This window comes from Simochromis diagramma, unplaced genomic scaffold, assembly GCF_900408965.1.
Source record: "Simochromis diagramma unplaced genomic scaffold, fSimDia1.1 OVJJ01000557.1, whole genome shotgun sequence".
NCBI lineage: Eukaryota > Metazoa > Chordata > Actinopteri > Cichliformes > Cichlidae > Simochromis > Simochromis diagramma.
In genome coordinates, this window is record NW_024387156.1 from 1,344,702 (window position 1) to 1,361,920 (window position 17,219).

Below are 17,219 nucleotides of genomic sequence, written 5' to 3' on the forward strand. Positions count from 1 at the left end.
TTGCAGGGGGTCCTACTGACTTTAAGGATATTCCAGAAGGTTACAAAAGGTTCTTCTGAAGGGTCTTAAGTTCCTGATGAGCTTCCAGTATCTACGTGGACTTTGCAAAAGTCATTAAGAAAAAAAGAAAAATTCTTAAGAACATTTACAGCGCATGATCCTTGAAGAAAGCTCTACCAGGAGCTACCAGAGATTTCACAAGCCCTTTAACCTGATCGGCCCCGGGTACCGGGGGCAAAAGGAACGAGTTCACGTATAATTGGTTATAACACGGGGTCAGAAATATAAGTCCTGACGTGTGATATCCACAGAAACCTCTGAATCTCAGCTAAACTCTCATATAAACCATTTCTACAACCACCAAACACAACTAAAACAAGCCATGATTAAAAGAGCAGCTAGGTAAATGCCAAATGTCCGCTAAACAAACAAAACCGAACCAGAGATTCTTCAGACTTCATGTAACTATAACACCATGTAACACCAAGTTTCACCACACTCTGACCAAAATTCACTGAATGAGCCGCAAAAGAAGACCACAAAAACGCATAGCGGTGCAAATGCACTAAGACAGAAATTGGCTTACTGTCCCGATTTCCTCCGTTACTTTCACCAGTAGCTGGTAGCCTCATGTTTATCAGCAGTTTCCATGGCTAACTAGCCAGATCAGAGCCATTTTCTGTCAACAACCTCCATTTTAGACCCACCTACAGACACGTGACTAGACAGACGCCACATGCAGTAAATTTGGGACCACGTGGGGTTTGGCCTTGTAACTTCTGAGTGGTTGAAGTAACGTGAGTGTGGCATCATTACTGTGATCCTATTGGCTCAAACGATTAAAAAGAGATGTCAATCATGCAAATTGGCCAAAAGAAACCAAAGTTACAGCCCCATCAGAGTTTAAAGGGCCAGAGGCGCTCCATGCCCACGGCAGAAAAGCGCCATTGCCATGTAAATGTGTGGTTAAAAAATATATCCAAAAACACGCATTTTTAGGCCTGTTAATAAAATTAAATCATTTCTGCTCTTTAATACCTACAAAATTCAACTAACATGGTGTCCAATGTGTGCCAAAATTGGACATTTTTGTACAATGTCTGGATATTTATGTATTGACAGTGCTGTAATTTTTCACTGTTTCACTTTAGAAACATAAATCTTTGCACATATGATGTTTATATGTTGGTTACTGAATTTCTGGAATGAAATATGAACGGAGTCACATTTTAAAATGGTTATATGCTACAAAATAAATAGAAAAAATTAGGTGAGGATAAAATCTACTTACATTTTCTGTGTTCCAGTCTCAATAACTTTGACACAGTAATATCTGCTGCAATATTTACACCTCTGATGAAATTTTGATACCAAGATTGTATACACAGAGTTTGTAATTGCAGAGAAATACTCAATTGCTGGCATTTTATTTTCGAACAGGAAACTCAGAAAACCCTTTGGGGTCCATCAGGTTAAAGGGAAAAAAAAACACAGACACTCTTGCGAAGGTTCTAAATATATGGAAGTGGATTTAATTGGAGATAAAGCATCGGAATTTCAGGAGCAGGACCACGCCTCCAAACACGCTCCTTCGGATTCTTATCTATATATGTTCCCCCAGTTCTACAAGCTGTTCATTCTCATTTACATGCCCCAGCCTCCTCCCTCCCCTTTTATATTCTTTGACTTCACTTCTATTTAGTACATGGGGACCCGCTAAGCCTGGGAGCCGCCGTCCCCTTCAAGGCCTTCCCCAAACCGCAGCTCAATTCATGTCCAAGCCATTCATCTTTATCTACTAAAACACTGTCACACCTAAAATAAGGACGTGGGCTCAGCTAGTGACATTATTTTTAGAGGATTTGATCCTGCTAGAGATACCAAAAGTACTTTTAGAAAAGGTCATTTTAGAGTTAAATGTTTTTATAGATTTTAAAGTGGTCTTTATGGAAGTTTCAGGATTCCAAGTATTAGAGGTTGAGTTTATTTTGGAAATTTTGGTGCGTTTGAGGAGTTTTCAGGAATGAGGGCATTTTAGAGCTGTCAGTACAGGCATGTCAGCTATCTTTACTGGAAGCATTGGATGATGTAGAGGAGGCTCTATCCTTTCTTTTAGAGCTTCTGGAATTAGGTTTACATGATCTGCGCTTTTACACAAAGGTCGTGTTCATCAATCATTTGAGTAAAACTCCAAGTATTAAATTTCAGTACTGACAAAATCCAAACCTTTTTGTATACCTCAGTTGTAAAATTAGTATAAATGACTTAAAATTGGAGCAGAAAAAAAGAAGAACTGAGCAAGAGATGTAATTCTTTAACCTTTATTTAGATAAAAAATATAATTCAGATGATAAAATATAATTTGAATTTTAATATAAAATCATTTACATTTACATTATTATAAACCCAAATTTTCTTCACAACAGAACATAAAAAACATATTAAATGTTTAAACTGAGACTGAGAAGCATGGGATGGGCCAACATAGGAGTGGAGAAGTCAGCAGTACTAAAAGGGAACTGAGATGAATTGATGTGTTTACAACTGAAACACATGACAGGAAGTTGAACTAAAGTCCATTTGAACTGCTCAAAATTCACCTTTGCTTGTGAAGACTAAGTACTAAGTATCTCTCCTTTGCCTCTCTCTAGTCGTTCCAGTCGATCCAGTCTCAATGCCAAATTTGAGGAGACGGTTCCTTTAAACTGTGACCAACCCTACATCACCTCCGCTATCATCAGCATGCCCACACCACCTGGCACCACCCCTGAAGGTGATGAATCTACCAGCTCCACTGACTACTCCCAGGCCAACATTGTGCGGGTGTCTGCACTTTAGGCCCCAAAAAGACTCTCCCACACTGCCACCCACTGCGCTGGAAGACGGCAGGCGTTGGCGGTCTACAGCTTGAACCACACCAGACTCAGAGTAGGCTTTGGTAGCTGCATCATGTGTCCACAATGGAAGTGATGGGTTAGCTTAAATGCTTCAGACCTGCCGTGGAGAAGCAGGTCTACAGGTCACACTAAAACTGACTCTGATTTGGACTTTAGTTGTTTATTGTTCTCTCTTTTTCTTCTGGGAGGATTTTTCCGCTGGTAAAATAGCAGCCGCCTGACTGAAGGTGGATCTCTGCTTCTTTCTGAGAGGACATCACCACCACCAACGTATCTTTGTCCTGAATGGTGGCTTAGCGAGCCAGCACTAAGACACCATTGGATCATTCTGAAATATGTTTAGCACAGAGACTGGCAGCTGGGGTCAACGCTTCACATTCATTATATGTTGAATCCTCTTAGTCAGTTACTAGTCCATTTAGCTGAATTTGACTGTCTGGAGGTGGACTTTAGAGCCAGAAGCTCAATCTGAGCTAACCAGACTTGTGTTTTAATCAAGCTTTAACCTTTTAAATTACCTGCATTACTTTCATATTAGGTCTACCGTACTCCTTTGAAAGATAATGTAGAAAATACATAAAGCATCAGACACATTTTCAGCATTTAGTTTAGGCTCAGAGGTCCTCAGCTGATTTTAACTTTATCTCCAATCACTGGAATTCACTTAGCTGGGCTTGCAGTCTTTGTGCTAAGTTAGACTAAACCTGTCCCAGTAGAAACCAGGATAAGATGGATGGTGACGGAGGGTTTATCATCACACTGTCACACTTCTGAACCTGACAGACCCTCTGTGTTTGTAGAAAATGTTCTGAGGACATGTTGAAGGTTGGGACTCGCCATTTGTTTTGCAGTCTTCTGAGTCTCTTTTATAAGTACATATTTGTCCTGGGTGGAGGCTGTTTGTCGCTAAAGACTTCAGCGTTTGTCCTATCATGGGTGGGACAGCAGATATTTACAGCCTGCACCCAGTGATGAAATATATCATGTAATGCATTATTATCATTATTATTTTCACGTTATTTTCTTTCAGTCATCATATTTTTTGTTATTATTATTTATTAGTGTTGGTGAATGGGAAAGTTTATCTTGAGGTGTAAGTGCTACAACAGGGAAATTATCTTTTTTTTTTTTAAATTTCATTTCATGGATTTTATTTGTTCGATTTTTAATTATCTTTTTATTCTTGTTTTCATTTTTTGAAATAATGATATATTTCCTTTTACCCAACATCAGTAGTTTGTGATCTGCTGGCTACAGCCCTGAACATGTGAGTGCCCCACGGTGTGTTAGCCACAGACAGTGGGCGGGGCTTTTCTTCTGAAAAGATGTGAACGATTTGTATTTGCAGCTGTCATGAAGAAGAAGAGGATGAGGAAAACAGTGAGCATGCTCAGTATCTGTGCGTTCCTGTCCACGGACCCATGTGTTTCCATGTAAGCCAGGACGCTCCTCTGCATGCACATCTGGCTGGTGGTGTGAGCAGTTCGGGTTCTAGTACTTATTCTGTAAATATGAGTTTTCTAGCTGACCTTTCTGACTGCCTTCCTCTCTGCTGTACAGAAACACCAAACCGCCATCGTGCAAATGTTGATGTCAATTTGTGATAAGAGAATCTTTCTGTTGTTGCACTGGGTCTGGCAGTGATGTGTATTGTAAATCTTGCAGACTGATTTGATGCACTTGTTGCCTGATGTTTTTTTTCTCATTGTTCACCTGAGTGTTGGGTTAGGTGACGGGACACAGATTTACAGCACTGACTCTGAGCTGACAGCTGGAACCACAGTTTAAACAGAAAATGGGCAAACCACCAGTTACCCACAAAAACAACCACAACAGCAAAAAAAAGTGCTTTTTTTTTTTTTTGCTGTTGGTGTTTCCGTCAACAACCTCTGTTTTACTTTTTGGTTAAAGATTTTAACAAATATTATTTATCTAAAGTAAAAATTAACAGATCCCATTGTTTGATGTAAAAATGACCAAAAAAGTGATTTTGTAGTATGGAAAGAAGAGCAATGAGCATAAAATCCAGTGTTAGCTGCCTGTGTAGCTTTCACATGCTTATCTCACAGAGACACGTGAAATGATCGAGCTTTTTCAACTCAGCCAAGTAAATTTGTTGCCTGAATCACATTAAATGGAGACTGAAGTAAAAAATTCAACCAAACATCCAGAAGTAATCTATGATCAGTCTTTTGGTCTCCCTCTTCTGAGTGCGGGCATGGTCACACTGACAGCCTGAAAGCTGCATTTCCTGAAATGTCCAGCAGGCAGCAGTGAGTCAGTACCCACAGACTCGCATGTTAAAACTTTACAGCAGAAATAAACATGTTTACAGCCTGATACGCAAACTGTTTGTCTCTGTAGATATTTCCCCCTTCATTATACCTGTATGTGGGGAAAATGGTTTTATAACTTACCTGATTAAACTGTATTAAACAGGTGAATTATAGACTGTATAATTAGGGGTGTGGTCTCTCTCACTGACATGCAGATGGCAACACACGTGTATACTAGGTTTCACCTCAGCTAACTGGAGTCCCTGAACTGGACCTCTGGACAGTGTTTGTGCTGTTGGAGCCTTTTGGAGCATTTTTAATGACATCTTGTGACGAATAACAGGGCTTCTATGAGGTAACTGTACTAACAGACGGTCCAGGAAGGTGGAGCTCCAGTTCTGGTGAAATTCTAGGATTTTATTTGGAATGTTCTGAGAACTACTTAACAGGTATCCGTGTCTGTGTAATGCTCCTCTACCGTCTGTGGATGCAGACTTATCATTAGTTGATAACTTAGAACCAACATAGTAGCCAAATACAATCACTCCTGGAACCAAAAAACAACAACAATATGACAGCAGCTAAAATGCTAACATGATATGTCAGTCCACTGATGGATGATCTCATACTTTCATAGCAGTCTTTGGGTTTTCTTGTATCGTCACATCAGCAACATCAAAGCTCACATGTGCTGTCAACATAGTTGCAACATCTTTAAGATTTTAGAAAATTATTTTCACATGTTTCTGTGAGGTGAAGTTGGATTAAGTTTATTTCTCAAAAATGCTGAATCAATAAGAAAAAAAAGGGAGAATAAGAAAACATTTCCTGTTTTATGGAATATTTTTAGAGCACTCCAGATTTTTTTATTTGTCTGTCTCTGTCAATAATAATTTATTGTTATTATCTACTCCAAAAACCTTCACTGTGTGGTTTTAAAGGTTTAAAAAGGGTTTAGGGTTCATTTCATTAATGAGTTCTTAGGTTCAGAGTGGTGTTGATGCTGTCTGCTGGGACCCTGATGAATGTTGAATATCTGCTTGTAGATTTTGGTATACAAAAAAAGTTCTTTGAATCTGTGTGACTCATGATGTGCCGTACACACCAAGTCTTAAAGCCTCATCATTGCAGAGGTGAAACACCATCAGTTTGTTCCCGTTTTGATACAAAGAAAACAATTTTCTTACGAAACAAACTGAAACCTCTCATTCTTCTTTGGGGAAATATTTCTCTCTCTGGCTGAATTTTAGGGATGTGTTGAAATGTTGGATTTTTCATTTCTACGCCATGTATGGAATAAAAAAATATATAGAAGTAAGAGCACAGAAGACAACATTTTTCTCTTGCTCCAGAAGTAAAGAGCAGCTGGTATCGGGTTCTTATTGTCAAAGCTTGACTTGTTTGACTCGTCAGAATGAGGATCCAAATGGCCAACCCTGCTTGCAGCACCTTTACAACTTCAGTCATCCATGTCTGCGCAAGTTTAATGTGACTTATGCAAGTGACTTCTCTATGCTTTCCTTTGTTTTGTAAGGACAACCTCTGCTTTGTATTTAGGGTGCAGGGGACGGGCTGAGGGGGAAAGGATGAACATATTTTTGAGGAATTTATTATTATAAGTGTTAATAGTGCACATGTGTTGTAATTGTTCGTGTAATTTCTTATTTTTAAAATTATTTCCATGAGAGTTTGTAGTGTTGTATGTTCAATTAACATCCCATGATATTTTTCTAAAGTCGTTAGAACATGCATGCATTTGGAGCAGAGATGAAGTGATAAAAGAAAGTGTAAAAATTAGAGACATTTATGACAACTATCACTTTTGTTTGTTACAGCTTGTGTTCATTGAAGATAATATCTAAAAGAAAAAGAAGCTCATGGTTTTAGTCCGGTGCCGTGTCTGAGTAAACAGAATAAAAACATTGTCCTATTCAAACACTTCCCAGAGTTTGTATGTCTCTTTTCAGAGGTGGGATTGAGAGATCGAAGTCACCCAAGCTCTCATTATTAAAGAACTTGACATTCAGCCTGTTATGATTAAAGTGATACAGAGTGCTACCTTGATGTGTCTGTGCTAATAGTAAAGCTTTTTTAGGTGACACTTTATAATACAACTCAAAACTAAGGGCATAAGTACCCTGTAATTACATGTAATTTCAACATATTTTTATCTGAAATTTAGAGGAAACAATGAAAAAATTTACACTAAGTAATTTTACATACTTTGTAATTACATGGTAATTATCCAGAAGAACATACAATATTTACCCTTTTAACACTGTACCTTGTGCGTTCCAAGGTTGGGCCATTTTATGAAGTCATTTAACATTGCCTTACTTCCTGATATTTTACAGGGAATGAGATGCAGACTTTATTTAAAATAATTTTAAATATTATCTAATTATTTTAAGTACTGTGCAATTCCATGGTAATTTTCTAGAAAAAAATTTTCCATGTATTTTTCAGGGAATGATAATGATAGACCCAAGTTTATTTTTATCTGTTTTTCCTTCACAGACAATGTTCACCAGAAACCATTCAAACTTACTGCCACCTATGCGGACCAAGCTCTTGCAATGCTTGTAGCCCTGATACGGGCTACCACAGCAATCTGCTAGAAACCAAAACAATCACAAGGTTTTCAGTGCAGATTTTCAGTGTCTTCCAGTGGTTGTATAAGGAGGGCCGTGCAGAGAGGTTTAAAGGGGCGGGTGCTCAAAGTTAAAAAGGGGAACATTGAAGACATGCTGAAGAACAACACAAACATGCATCAGGAATCTAATATGGGCAACAAGGCAAAGCAACGTAGCCGATGTTTTTAACCCTGAATGGGTACAATGTTGCTGTTGAGGGGTTGCGGTGGATAGTGCTGGAGGGCCGGGCTGTGGTGATCTGAGACTGTTAGACATTAAAAAGTCATAGGAGAAGACGGTAGCTGATTAAACAAAGTATCTGGCATTGAAGATAGAACACAATGCAAAAATTGGTGACAGCGCTTGGAACCATAATGCCACAAAAACTATGAGAAATTAATTTAGGGCTCGGCCCTGTGAATCACTCTTTGCTTTCGCTTCTTCTCCCATCCCATCTTTTCATATCTCACCTCGCCACTTGCTGTCTTCTGAGAACACAGGCACCACCTTGCTATTTGCCACTACCCCTCCTCCTTCTACTTCTACTCCCTCCCCTCCTACCTCCACGCCCTTCATTCCTCTACAGTTTGACCGCCACCATGTTCATCGGCCCTGCCCTATTAGTCGCCTCCCCCCCTACCACTTCCTTACTGTTCTCCTCCTCACTTGTGCCACACTACCCGCCCTGTTCTGGCCACTGTTATCTCCTTGCCAGTATACCTTCCCTCCAACTCATCCTCTCCCCTATTTCAATCACCCTCCCTGCTGCTCCCCCTGTCCCGGCCCACACCTTCACAGTCATGTCTTCTGGGTGATTTTATTTCTTTATGGAGATCAAATATGACTAGAAGTAAACAAAGAGATGTAAATGTTGGATGTAACCGTATGACTGTAAAAAACAAGAGTTGCAGTGCTGTCTAACATACCTGTTGGTTAGTGGTCGCTCCCTGATCTGGATGGTGCTCAGCTCCTGGAGATTGCCCTGCAGACCCACAGACATGTTGGAGTTTGGGACGTTGAAGGTCTTCCTCTTCCTGCGGCCACAGCAGGAGCTTAGGCCATGAGTTGAAGAGGATGAGATGGAGGAAGAGCAAGAAACCTGCTTCAGCAGCGTAACATCCTTGCAGCTCGCCTCATATGTCTTCTCATCTACAAACTCGTGATTCTGAGAAAAAGCAAAGCTGCAGTTTTACAGGATGGCAGGTAATGGAGAATCTGCTATGAACTAGATAGATGTCCAAATTCAAACAGTAAACAATCAAACTGAATATTTTTTGTTTACTGCTGAAAAATTGGAAAAAAATTCATCTCCAGGTAAGGTAAATGATAGTCATTCTCATTAATTAAAAATATAATGATTTTCTTCAATTTAGGCTCTTTGAAGTTTTAGAAGTTTCATTGAGAATTTTTTAAGTGTTAAATCTATAAAATCTGGGAAAACATGTAAAGGAGTAAACTGTTAATCAGTTGGTCAAATAAAGTGAAAGTGTGTGTGTGTGTGTGTGTGTGTGCGCGCGCCTCCTCACCGTGGTCTTTTCCAGGCAGTTCAAGAGATGATGATGATGCACCTCGAAGTTAGGGTTGGCCTTACACACCAGCGCCTGTCCTGCTTCTTTGGATGCCTTCAAGACATAAACACAAAACACATGACCTCAGCCACCCCATCATTTACAGAGAAACACCTGAGCAAGGCTAATATTTCCACCAAAATCTGCCAAACCTCAGCATTTCTATTTTAGCCACAATTCCTTCCTGTTCTCAAGTTAGTGTGAAAATGATGGATCACTCACTGGATCAAACCAAGGCTACCAACAGCAGCTGTTCAGCAGCTTTTGTTTTACTTCTGTGGTTTGACTCCAGCCTCATTTAACCCAAGAGAGCCTCCAGAGCTTGTATAACTCTGGAGTTCAGACTGAATGTGACCCAGGTGGGCAGAAGAGTAACCAATCACGTGGAGCTCAGAAGCTCAGCTGCTGCCAAAGGAAGAGACCAACATTTTAGATAGATTGTTTGAGTGTTTAGGGCTCCATGTACGACTGGTGTCATTTTCCTTATGGGTTCTAGTGTTCTGCCTTAACACCTTCAAGGAAGAGGTGCTTTGTTTCCTTTAAGAACTTTACCTGTTTTTACCTGCTTTTAGGATCCTTGAAAAGGTAAGTTAAAGATACAGCATCCAACAATGCATGATAAACTTGGAGCAATGGCCACAAATTACTTCCTTCAGGTATTTTGATTTTCAGGACTAAACAAAGTCCTTATTCCTGGAGATTCCATGCATGCCACAGATAGTCCTAAAGGGAGCGATGCACCTGAAGTCTTGGTATTTTAAAGAAAATATTCCTGTCTGAAGTTGTGACCCCCATTCCTGCAGATCCCAAAAGAAACCAATAACCCAAGGAGTCATAAACCTGCCTCTCAGGGAACCTGCCAAAAATCTTAGAGGACAAAACCCATTCAACTCCTGTGGACTCTAAATGCTGCAAAGCAGCTCATTATCAGGGCAAGGCATTAACACAACTCCAGAAACTCACTTTGTGACCTTAGAGTGAAAACTTCATGATTTTCACTCTAAGTCATTAAGACCCTCCCTCGGGCAAAATCATGAGCCCCTATGCTGGGCAGAAGAAACACAGCTTTTGAAATATTAACAAGACTTCATTCCAAAGTTTTGCTTTACATTGACTATGCCCAGTTGCATGCGGATTGGCTGGGCGATTGACATGCAGTTCAGCCCAATTTCATTCCTCCACAAGTCAATGAAGTCCAACACTATTACTGATGATGTCATGAATCGCGCAGGTAATCATCTCATAACAGCAGAGCTGCATGGTAGGGCTCAAGTCAAAGGAACAAAACAAAAGAGGAAGAAGACAGAGCAGAGAGTAGGAGAGACACTGAGAGGTGGAGGTGTAGAGAACTTCCTGTTGGTCAGGTAAGGCACCCCCACACAGCAAAGGACCAGATCATGCACATGTGAGTTAGTTAGTGACTGACGGGTATTTTGTTTTTCAGACTGTGAGCAAAGCTAAGAAGGATGTGAAAAGACAGAACACTACAGACAGGCTACAGACAGACAGTGATAGAAACAGGATGAAGATGAATTCATCATGGACACTTCAGCATCAACATTTCAGTCAGCTAAACACATGAGCAAGGACCAGATGAGGACCAGCTAACACAGGCTAAATTCACACTAAAACACTTTCATTTAAAAAAGAAGAGCAAACTCTGTCCAGACACTGGATCAGAAATGATCTCCAAACATCCGGTCTAAAGCCAAAGATCATATTACCTTTACTCTATTTAGTGCTGATATGAGACTGTTTTACAGAGAAAGTCCAGACTTTGCAGGGTAAATGTAGGGTAAGTAACAAGGCTGTCACTTTCTGCTTGTGTTGAGGAAGTTTGGAGTTTTGAGGAATTAGAAGGTTATAGCTTGTTCCCCTCCCACCACTGCCAATGGCCTAGAGCCCTCTTATATTCCAACAGCAGGGATGGAACCAGTGAAATGTAACTCAGCAGACTTACTTATGTACTTCACTGAAGTACAGTTTTAATGTCCTTGGACTTAGATTCTTATCTTTATTTTTGATTTTAATTCTGATATGTGGTGCTGTATAAAACCCCACAAAGAAAATGATGCTTCATGTCTGTGAAGGTTCTCAGTCATCCAGGTCATCGTAGTCAAAGGAGCTTGCAAAGAAAAGCGTCTGGACTTCTTTAAGTTGCTTGAAGACGTTTCACCTCTCATCCGAGAAGCTTCTTCAGTTCTAAGGTCAAATGGTGGAGAGTCCCAGATATAAACCTAGTGGGAGTAACCCCCCACAGAGGGACAAAAGGACCCCCTGATGATCCTCTAATCGCCTGAGCCAAGGTGTGAAACTGGGTGTGGGTCCCAATCAGCCAGAGTTTCGGGTGTGTTCATTGTGAAACCTGGCCCCACCTTATCATGCGAATTCCTGAGGTCAGATGGCCCAGGATGTGAGTGGGCGTTAAGGCGTCTGGGAAGGGAACTCAAAACTGGATTATAGATGGCAGAGAGTTGGTGTCGTAAACCCCCGCCTCTGTTCAAAGATGGTCGCTCACAGTGGACATAGATGGCTTCTTTCACTCCTCTTTCAAACCATCTGTCCTCTCTGTCCAAAATGTGAACATTGGCATCCTCGAAAGAGTGTCCTTTATCCTTAAGATGCAGATGGACAGCTGAGTCTTGTCCTGTGGAGGTGGCTCTTCTGTGTTGTGCCATGCGCTTGTGAAGTGGCTGTTTGGTCTCTCCAATGTAGAGGTCTGAGCATTCCTCGCTGCACTGTACAGCATACACCACATTGTTAAGTTTGTGTTTTGGCGTTTTGTCTTTCGGGTGAACCAGTTTTTGTCTGAGCGTGTTGCTCGGTCTGAAATGCACCGGGATGTCATGCTTGGAGAAAACTCTCCTGAGTTTCTCTGATACACCGGCTACATAGGGGATGACAATGTTGTTGCGTCTGTCCTTCTTATCCTCCCTCGCTGGTGTCTGGTCTTCTTTTCTGTGCCTCTTTGCTGACTTTAAGAACGCCCATTTAGGATAGCCGCACGTTTTGAGTGCTTCCTTTACATGTGTGTGTTCCTTCTTTTTTCCTTCAGGCTTAGAGGGAACATGTTCTGCCCGGTGGTGTAGGGTCCTAATTACTCCAAGTTTGTGTTCCAAAGGGTGATGGGAGTCAAAGAGGAGGTACTGGTCCGTGTGTGTGGGCTTCCGGTAAACTTCGATGTTGAGTAAAATGATGCTTCTGTCATCCGAATTTGTCATCCGAATTTGGCTTGTAATTTGGCCTCATTGATCACAAAAATAAACCAAAGAAATGTAGGTTTTTTGCTTTGCAAAGAGTCACGGTGTATCTGCCTATGTTACTCCGCTTTAGATTCTAGACCCTCCAGAGTCTTGTGGACATGTTGTGGGGATATCAGGATGTAGCCATAGTCAGTCAGGTCTTCTACCATATCTGTGCTGAGCTGTGAACTTAGAGATGGATCACTTTAACAACGAAGAAGAAAGGGTCCATCAGAGTTTGCTGTTTGTCAGGCATCTGGGAGCTGGAACCACCTGAACCTTCAGCGCTCTTGTTTGGCAGGTAAAGAGAAACTAATGTAAAAGGCTGGAGTTTTGAAATGAGAGCACAGCTTTATCATTACATTGATCCAAAAACATGTCTCTGCTGAACACACACACACACACACACACACACACACACACACACACACACACACACACACACACACGAAAGCACAGATGAAAGCACAATGAAAGCAGCCCTCAGCATGCTCCTCACAGCTGGATATGAGACAGAAAAGATGAGAGAAACCAAGAGAACAAACATCAGCACCACCGGACCAACACTGCATGTCCACAGTTACCTCCTCCTCAGGGTCAATAATCAGCCGGCTGCGTTTGTACTGCAAATACGCGTTAGCGCCTCCACTTTTCACTGCTCGAATTCTAGCAAGCCTGGTTTTCTGTTTGTGAACACACATAGGTTTGTGAGCGATCAACTGTAAGTGGGACCACAAACACAGGCTCACCACCATGGTCACTAAAACAAACTTGCAGGAGGATTAGATGTGAACATGAAAACAGAAGCTGCAAAGATTCAGATCCCATTTGCTGCCGTCCTTCATCTGCTCATGTTTATCTCAGCCTTTGACGTCCACGAAAACTGAGTCTGATAATCCAACAAAACACCCAGAACCAAACTAACAAGGTAATTAATGTGAGCAAATCATATCTTCTGCATTCAGAAAGTCACTTCAGTGAAGAAAATATCAAAATATCAAAGATGTCAATATCTGGACACAAGCTGTCCTTTTTAATAACTTCTGCTTGTAGACTAATCTTAAATCATGCAAACAAAGTGTTGGCTTTTGTGATGAGCAGCTGATGAAGCAGTGCACATAAACAGCAAAAAATGAAAAAGGCGTGTGGCAAGCTTCAACGTAAGTTATAAAAATAGCACCCCTACTGGCTAAATGCAAGATCACTTGACTGATCACTTGCCTCTTGGCCTGGTTTGTCCATGTTTACATTGTAATGTAATCCTGATTAATGTCAGTCTCAGGAACTATTACACAGAAACTGCAAGACAGACACCAACACTAAATTAGGTTTGTGGGTTTGGGGAAGTATAATCATATCAATTTATCCGGATAACATGATTTTCAGATTGACAGTGGTCCCCAACATTTTTTGTGCCACGGAGCGGTTTAATGTCAGACAATATTTTCACGGACCGACCTTTAAGGTGTCGCGGATAAGAACAACAAAATAAAATGGAAAAAACCAAGACAAAAACTGTGGTATTTTGTAAATATCATAATAAACGCGAATTCACTGTGTAATTGTGTAACTTTATTAGCAGCGTCCTCCTGAAATGCGACACCAACATTGAGAGTAATATCCTCCTCTCTGCCCCTTAATGCTCTCTGGTAGCTATGGTAACTCTTAAATATTTCTTTCCAAAATAAGACAACTACAGAGCGGGAAAAGATGCAGGAAAACTGAGTTACCGATAAAACCCTGAAAACCATCAATTTCACACCCGGTGGTGGGGACCGCTGTATTGGAGAAGAACACCACCAAAGGGCAATATGACCCGGTGAGCAGCCAGCTGAGCTCCGTGAGCTGTGTGAACCTTTAAAAATTTGGATGAACACTTTGAGCATCACCTCCATTTAGATGACACATCTGTGCAGCGACAAGTGTCTTTAAATCCTTCAAGAATCTGTGGAAGAACGTCAGGGTGTCTGCAGCCACTCATTTCCCATTCAATCAAAATCTATCCAAACTTTGTGTAAATGTCAAATTTCAACTGCATCCTCACAGCTGACACTGATGTGGTCAGCGGGATTTTCATGATCTCTGACAGATTATCCCAACATAAATTGAGCCAAGGGTGTTTTATTTACCGGTTAAAGGTAAGTGAGCACAAGTGGTGTGAACATGTAGGTGTAAAATGAGCTTTCCCAAAGTTTCTTCAGGTTCAGTTTGAAGCATCAACTCTAATTTGCACAGACAATAAGTTCAATAAGATGGTGATGGTTTCTGCAGACAGAAGCTGAGTGACTGATGATGTGCATGAAAGAACATAAAAGCTTTGCTCAGTAGAAGATGTGTTGTATGAATCTGATAATATTTATTCTTCAGAGATCTTCTGCAGGCTTCAGGCTGCAGACAGAAACATGATTCAGCTGCTTCTCTGTAACTTTCCAACATGGTGTTTCTCTCTGACTCCCAGCGGGGTAAACAAAGGTCTCCAGCACAACCAGAAAACTCATTTGTTGATGCTGGGAGGAAGTAAAGCCTGAACAGCTTCCTGCTCTCTGTGTCTTCCTCTCTTTTCTCCTGTGGGTTGTGCACAAACTCAGATTTCTAAATTAGGACAAACTACTGTCACCACACTGATGTGTGAGTGACCTTCTGCAGCAGCCGGCCCTCTTACTTCAGAAGTGCCCTGCTTCCTCTCAGAGATACTCTGGATTTCTCTCTGGACACTCACAGCTGTAAACACACCCACATCCACAGTTGCTCTCTGTAAACACCTCGGCAAATATGCAATGAATACGTTCACCACACGGTGGCAGCGTCTTACTAGAAAGGTTCAGTGTGATGACCAGCATTACATTCTGGTCTGTAGATCTGAAATGACTGCAGACTTCTAAAGTTTCTGTGTTAGTTTTTAAAGCTGCAGTCTGAGCGCTTTCAGCTGCTAAAATTAATCAGGTATGTATTCCAGGAACATCATGTCTGTACAGATGTTCATCTAACACTAATATAACAATAATGTTAGCGTGCCTCAGGGCAGGCTGGAGGCTTCCAGAGTCACAGCACAGTCGTGTGGTTAAGTGTGGGATTACATGAGAGCTGCCCGCACTGATTAATGAACATAACGTCATAACTATTTCTTCACATTCTGTTAATTTCTGTTAAAGTTTTAAACTCATTAGAAACAAAAAGTTCTTCATAAAAACACTGAAGTCCTGCATCTAAATCCCAGCTCACTGCTGTCCTCCCATTACACTCTGAAGACAGTTTGTGTCAGTGGATGGATGAATGGATAATATGGAGTCCTCACCTTTTGTGCTCTTCTCTTCTCGGCTCGCTGGCTCTGGTGGTAGATTCGGCTGAAGTTGGACACGATGACGGGGACCGGCAGGGCGATGACCAACACGCCACTCAAAGAGCAGATGGAACCAAAGATCTTCCCCATAATGGTCTTTGGCACCATGTCACCATATCTAAGAGAGCAGAGAGTCAGAGGTCAGCCCGGCTGTGAGGTCAGCAGCAGTTTGTGTAAACTGAGATTCGCCATTTTCAGAGGGTCTGAACAACAGCAGGTATATCTGGGTTTTTGTTCTTTCGCACAGCAACGTGGAGCATCATGGATTCTTCAGATTTCACCCACTTAGAAAAACCTGAAGACAAATAAATCTGAATACATCAAAGATCCCACAGAAACACTATGAAGCTTATTCCTGTAAAGGTGTAAAGAAGAAGAACTTCAGTGTGTTTATGCTGAAGATACCAAAGTTAACCTGATTGTAAATGAAAGACTGGGACACAGTATATACACTGTGTTTTGAGTCATTTATACTGGAGGAGACGATCATGACCTATGCTGAGCATAAGCTACAGTGAAATGAGTGCACCTCTGTTGATGTATTTCAGCCTCTGATAGGTCATTTTCCCAAACATCTCTGTGATGTCATACAAAAGGAAAAGCATGCTGGCTCTCTTTTCTTTGCACGGCAGTAAAGAAGCGAACATGATGGTAGATGGTGTTAAGATCTTTGGTCTTCATGCAGTGCAACGATTATTTCACAAAATGTTTGCATTACTGTGATTCAAGTGAGAATAAAATGTTGCCTGATATGTGCTGTTACAACACAGAGCATAAAGAGCAGACAGAACAGTCTGTGACTGTGAAGTTGGAGCATTTCTGATGTGGACCCACTTTATAAACTAGCTTGACTCCTTTGGTTCTGACTCCAGGTGGTGTAGCAGTGAACTGCTAGCTCTGTCCCCTTACAGTAAGAAGGTCCAGGGTTGAATCCAGCTGAGAGGACTGAGAGGTGGTGATAAAGAAAGAAGACCCTGATCCAAAACTGACACCTTCAAGCTTGACTGAAATTTAAAGCTGCCCACCTGAACAAACCAAACACAAGTCTGATGATCAGAAAGACAGAGATTGAGCTGTTTGACTACAATGGTAAGAGCTAGGTTTGGAGGACTAAAGGTGAAGCTCTCAAACAGTCAGACGGAATCAGTAATCCTGTGTGATCATCGAGCTGTTGTTAAACATCTGTTTTCCTGTAAGCTGAACACCACACTCAACAGTTTCCTCTTCATTTATGATCAGTCAGTTTGGTGTGACAGATACTCA

General features: G+C 41.2%; 1 protein-coding gene across 2 annotated transcripts in view; it reads right to left on the bottom strand.

Moving 5' to 3' along the window:
* Window positions 1-8,603: 8,603 nt before the first annotated feature.
* The window catches only part of LOC120744204 (potassium voltage-gated channel subfamily D member 2-like), an 87,565-nt gene continuing 78,949 nt past the window's right edge, over window positions 8,604-17,219 (bottom strand). Inside the window, exons 2-5 of one of the 2 annotated variants that reach the window (XM_040048404.1) lie at window positions 15,912-16,074; window positions 13,201-13,299; window positions 9,333-9,428; window positions 8,604-8,971 (exon numbers count right to left, since the gene is read on the bottom strand). In XM_040048404.1, the coding sequence (XP_039904338.1) occupies window positions 8,651-8,971; window positions 9,333-9,428; window positions 13,201-13,299; window positions 15,912-16,074 (679 nt within the window). In that variant the 3' untranslated portion in view covers window positions 8,604-8,650. The remainder of the gene's footprint in view (window positions 8,972-9,332; window positions 9,429-13,200; window positions 13,300-15,911; window positions 16,075-17,219) is intronic. The other variant, XM_040048403.1, reaches the window with a different exon arrangement.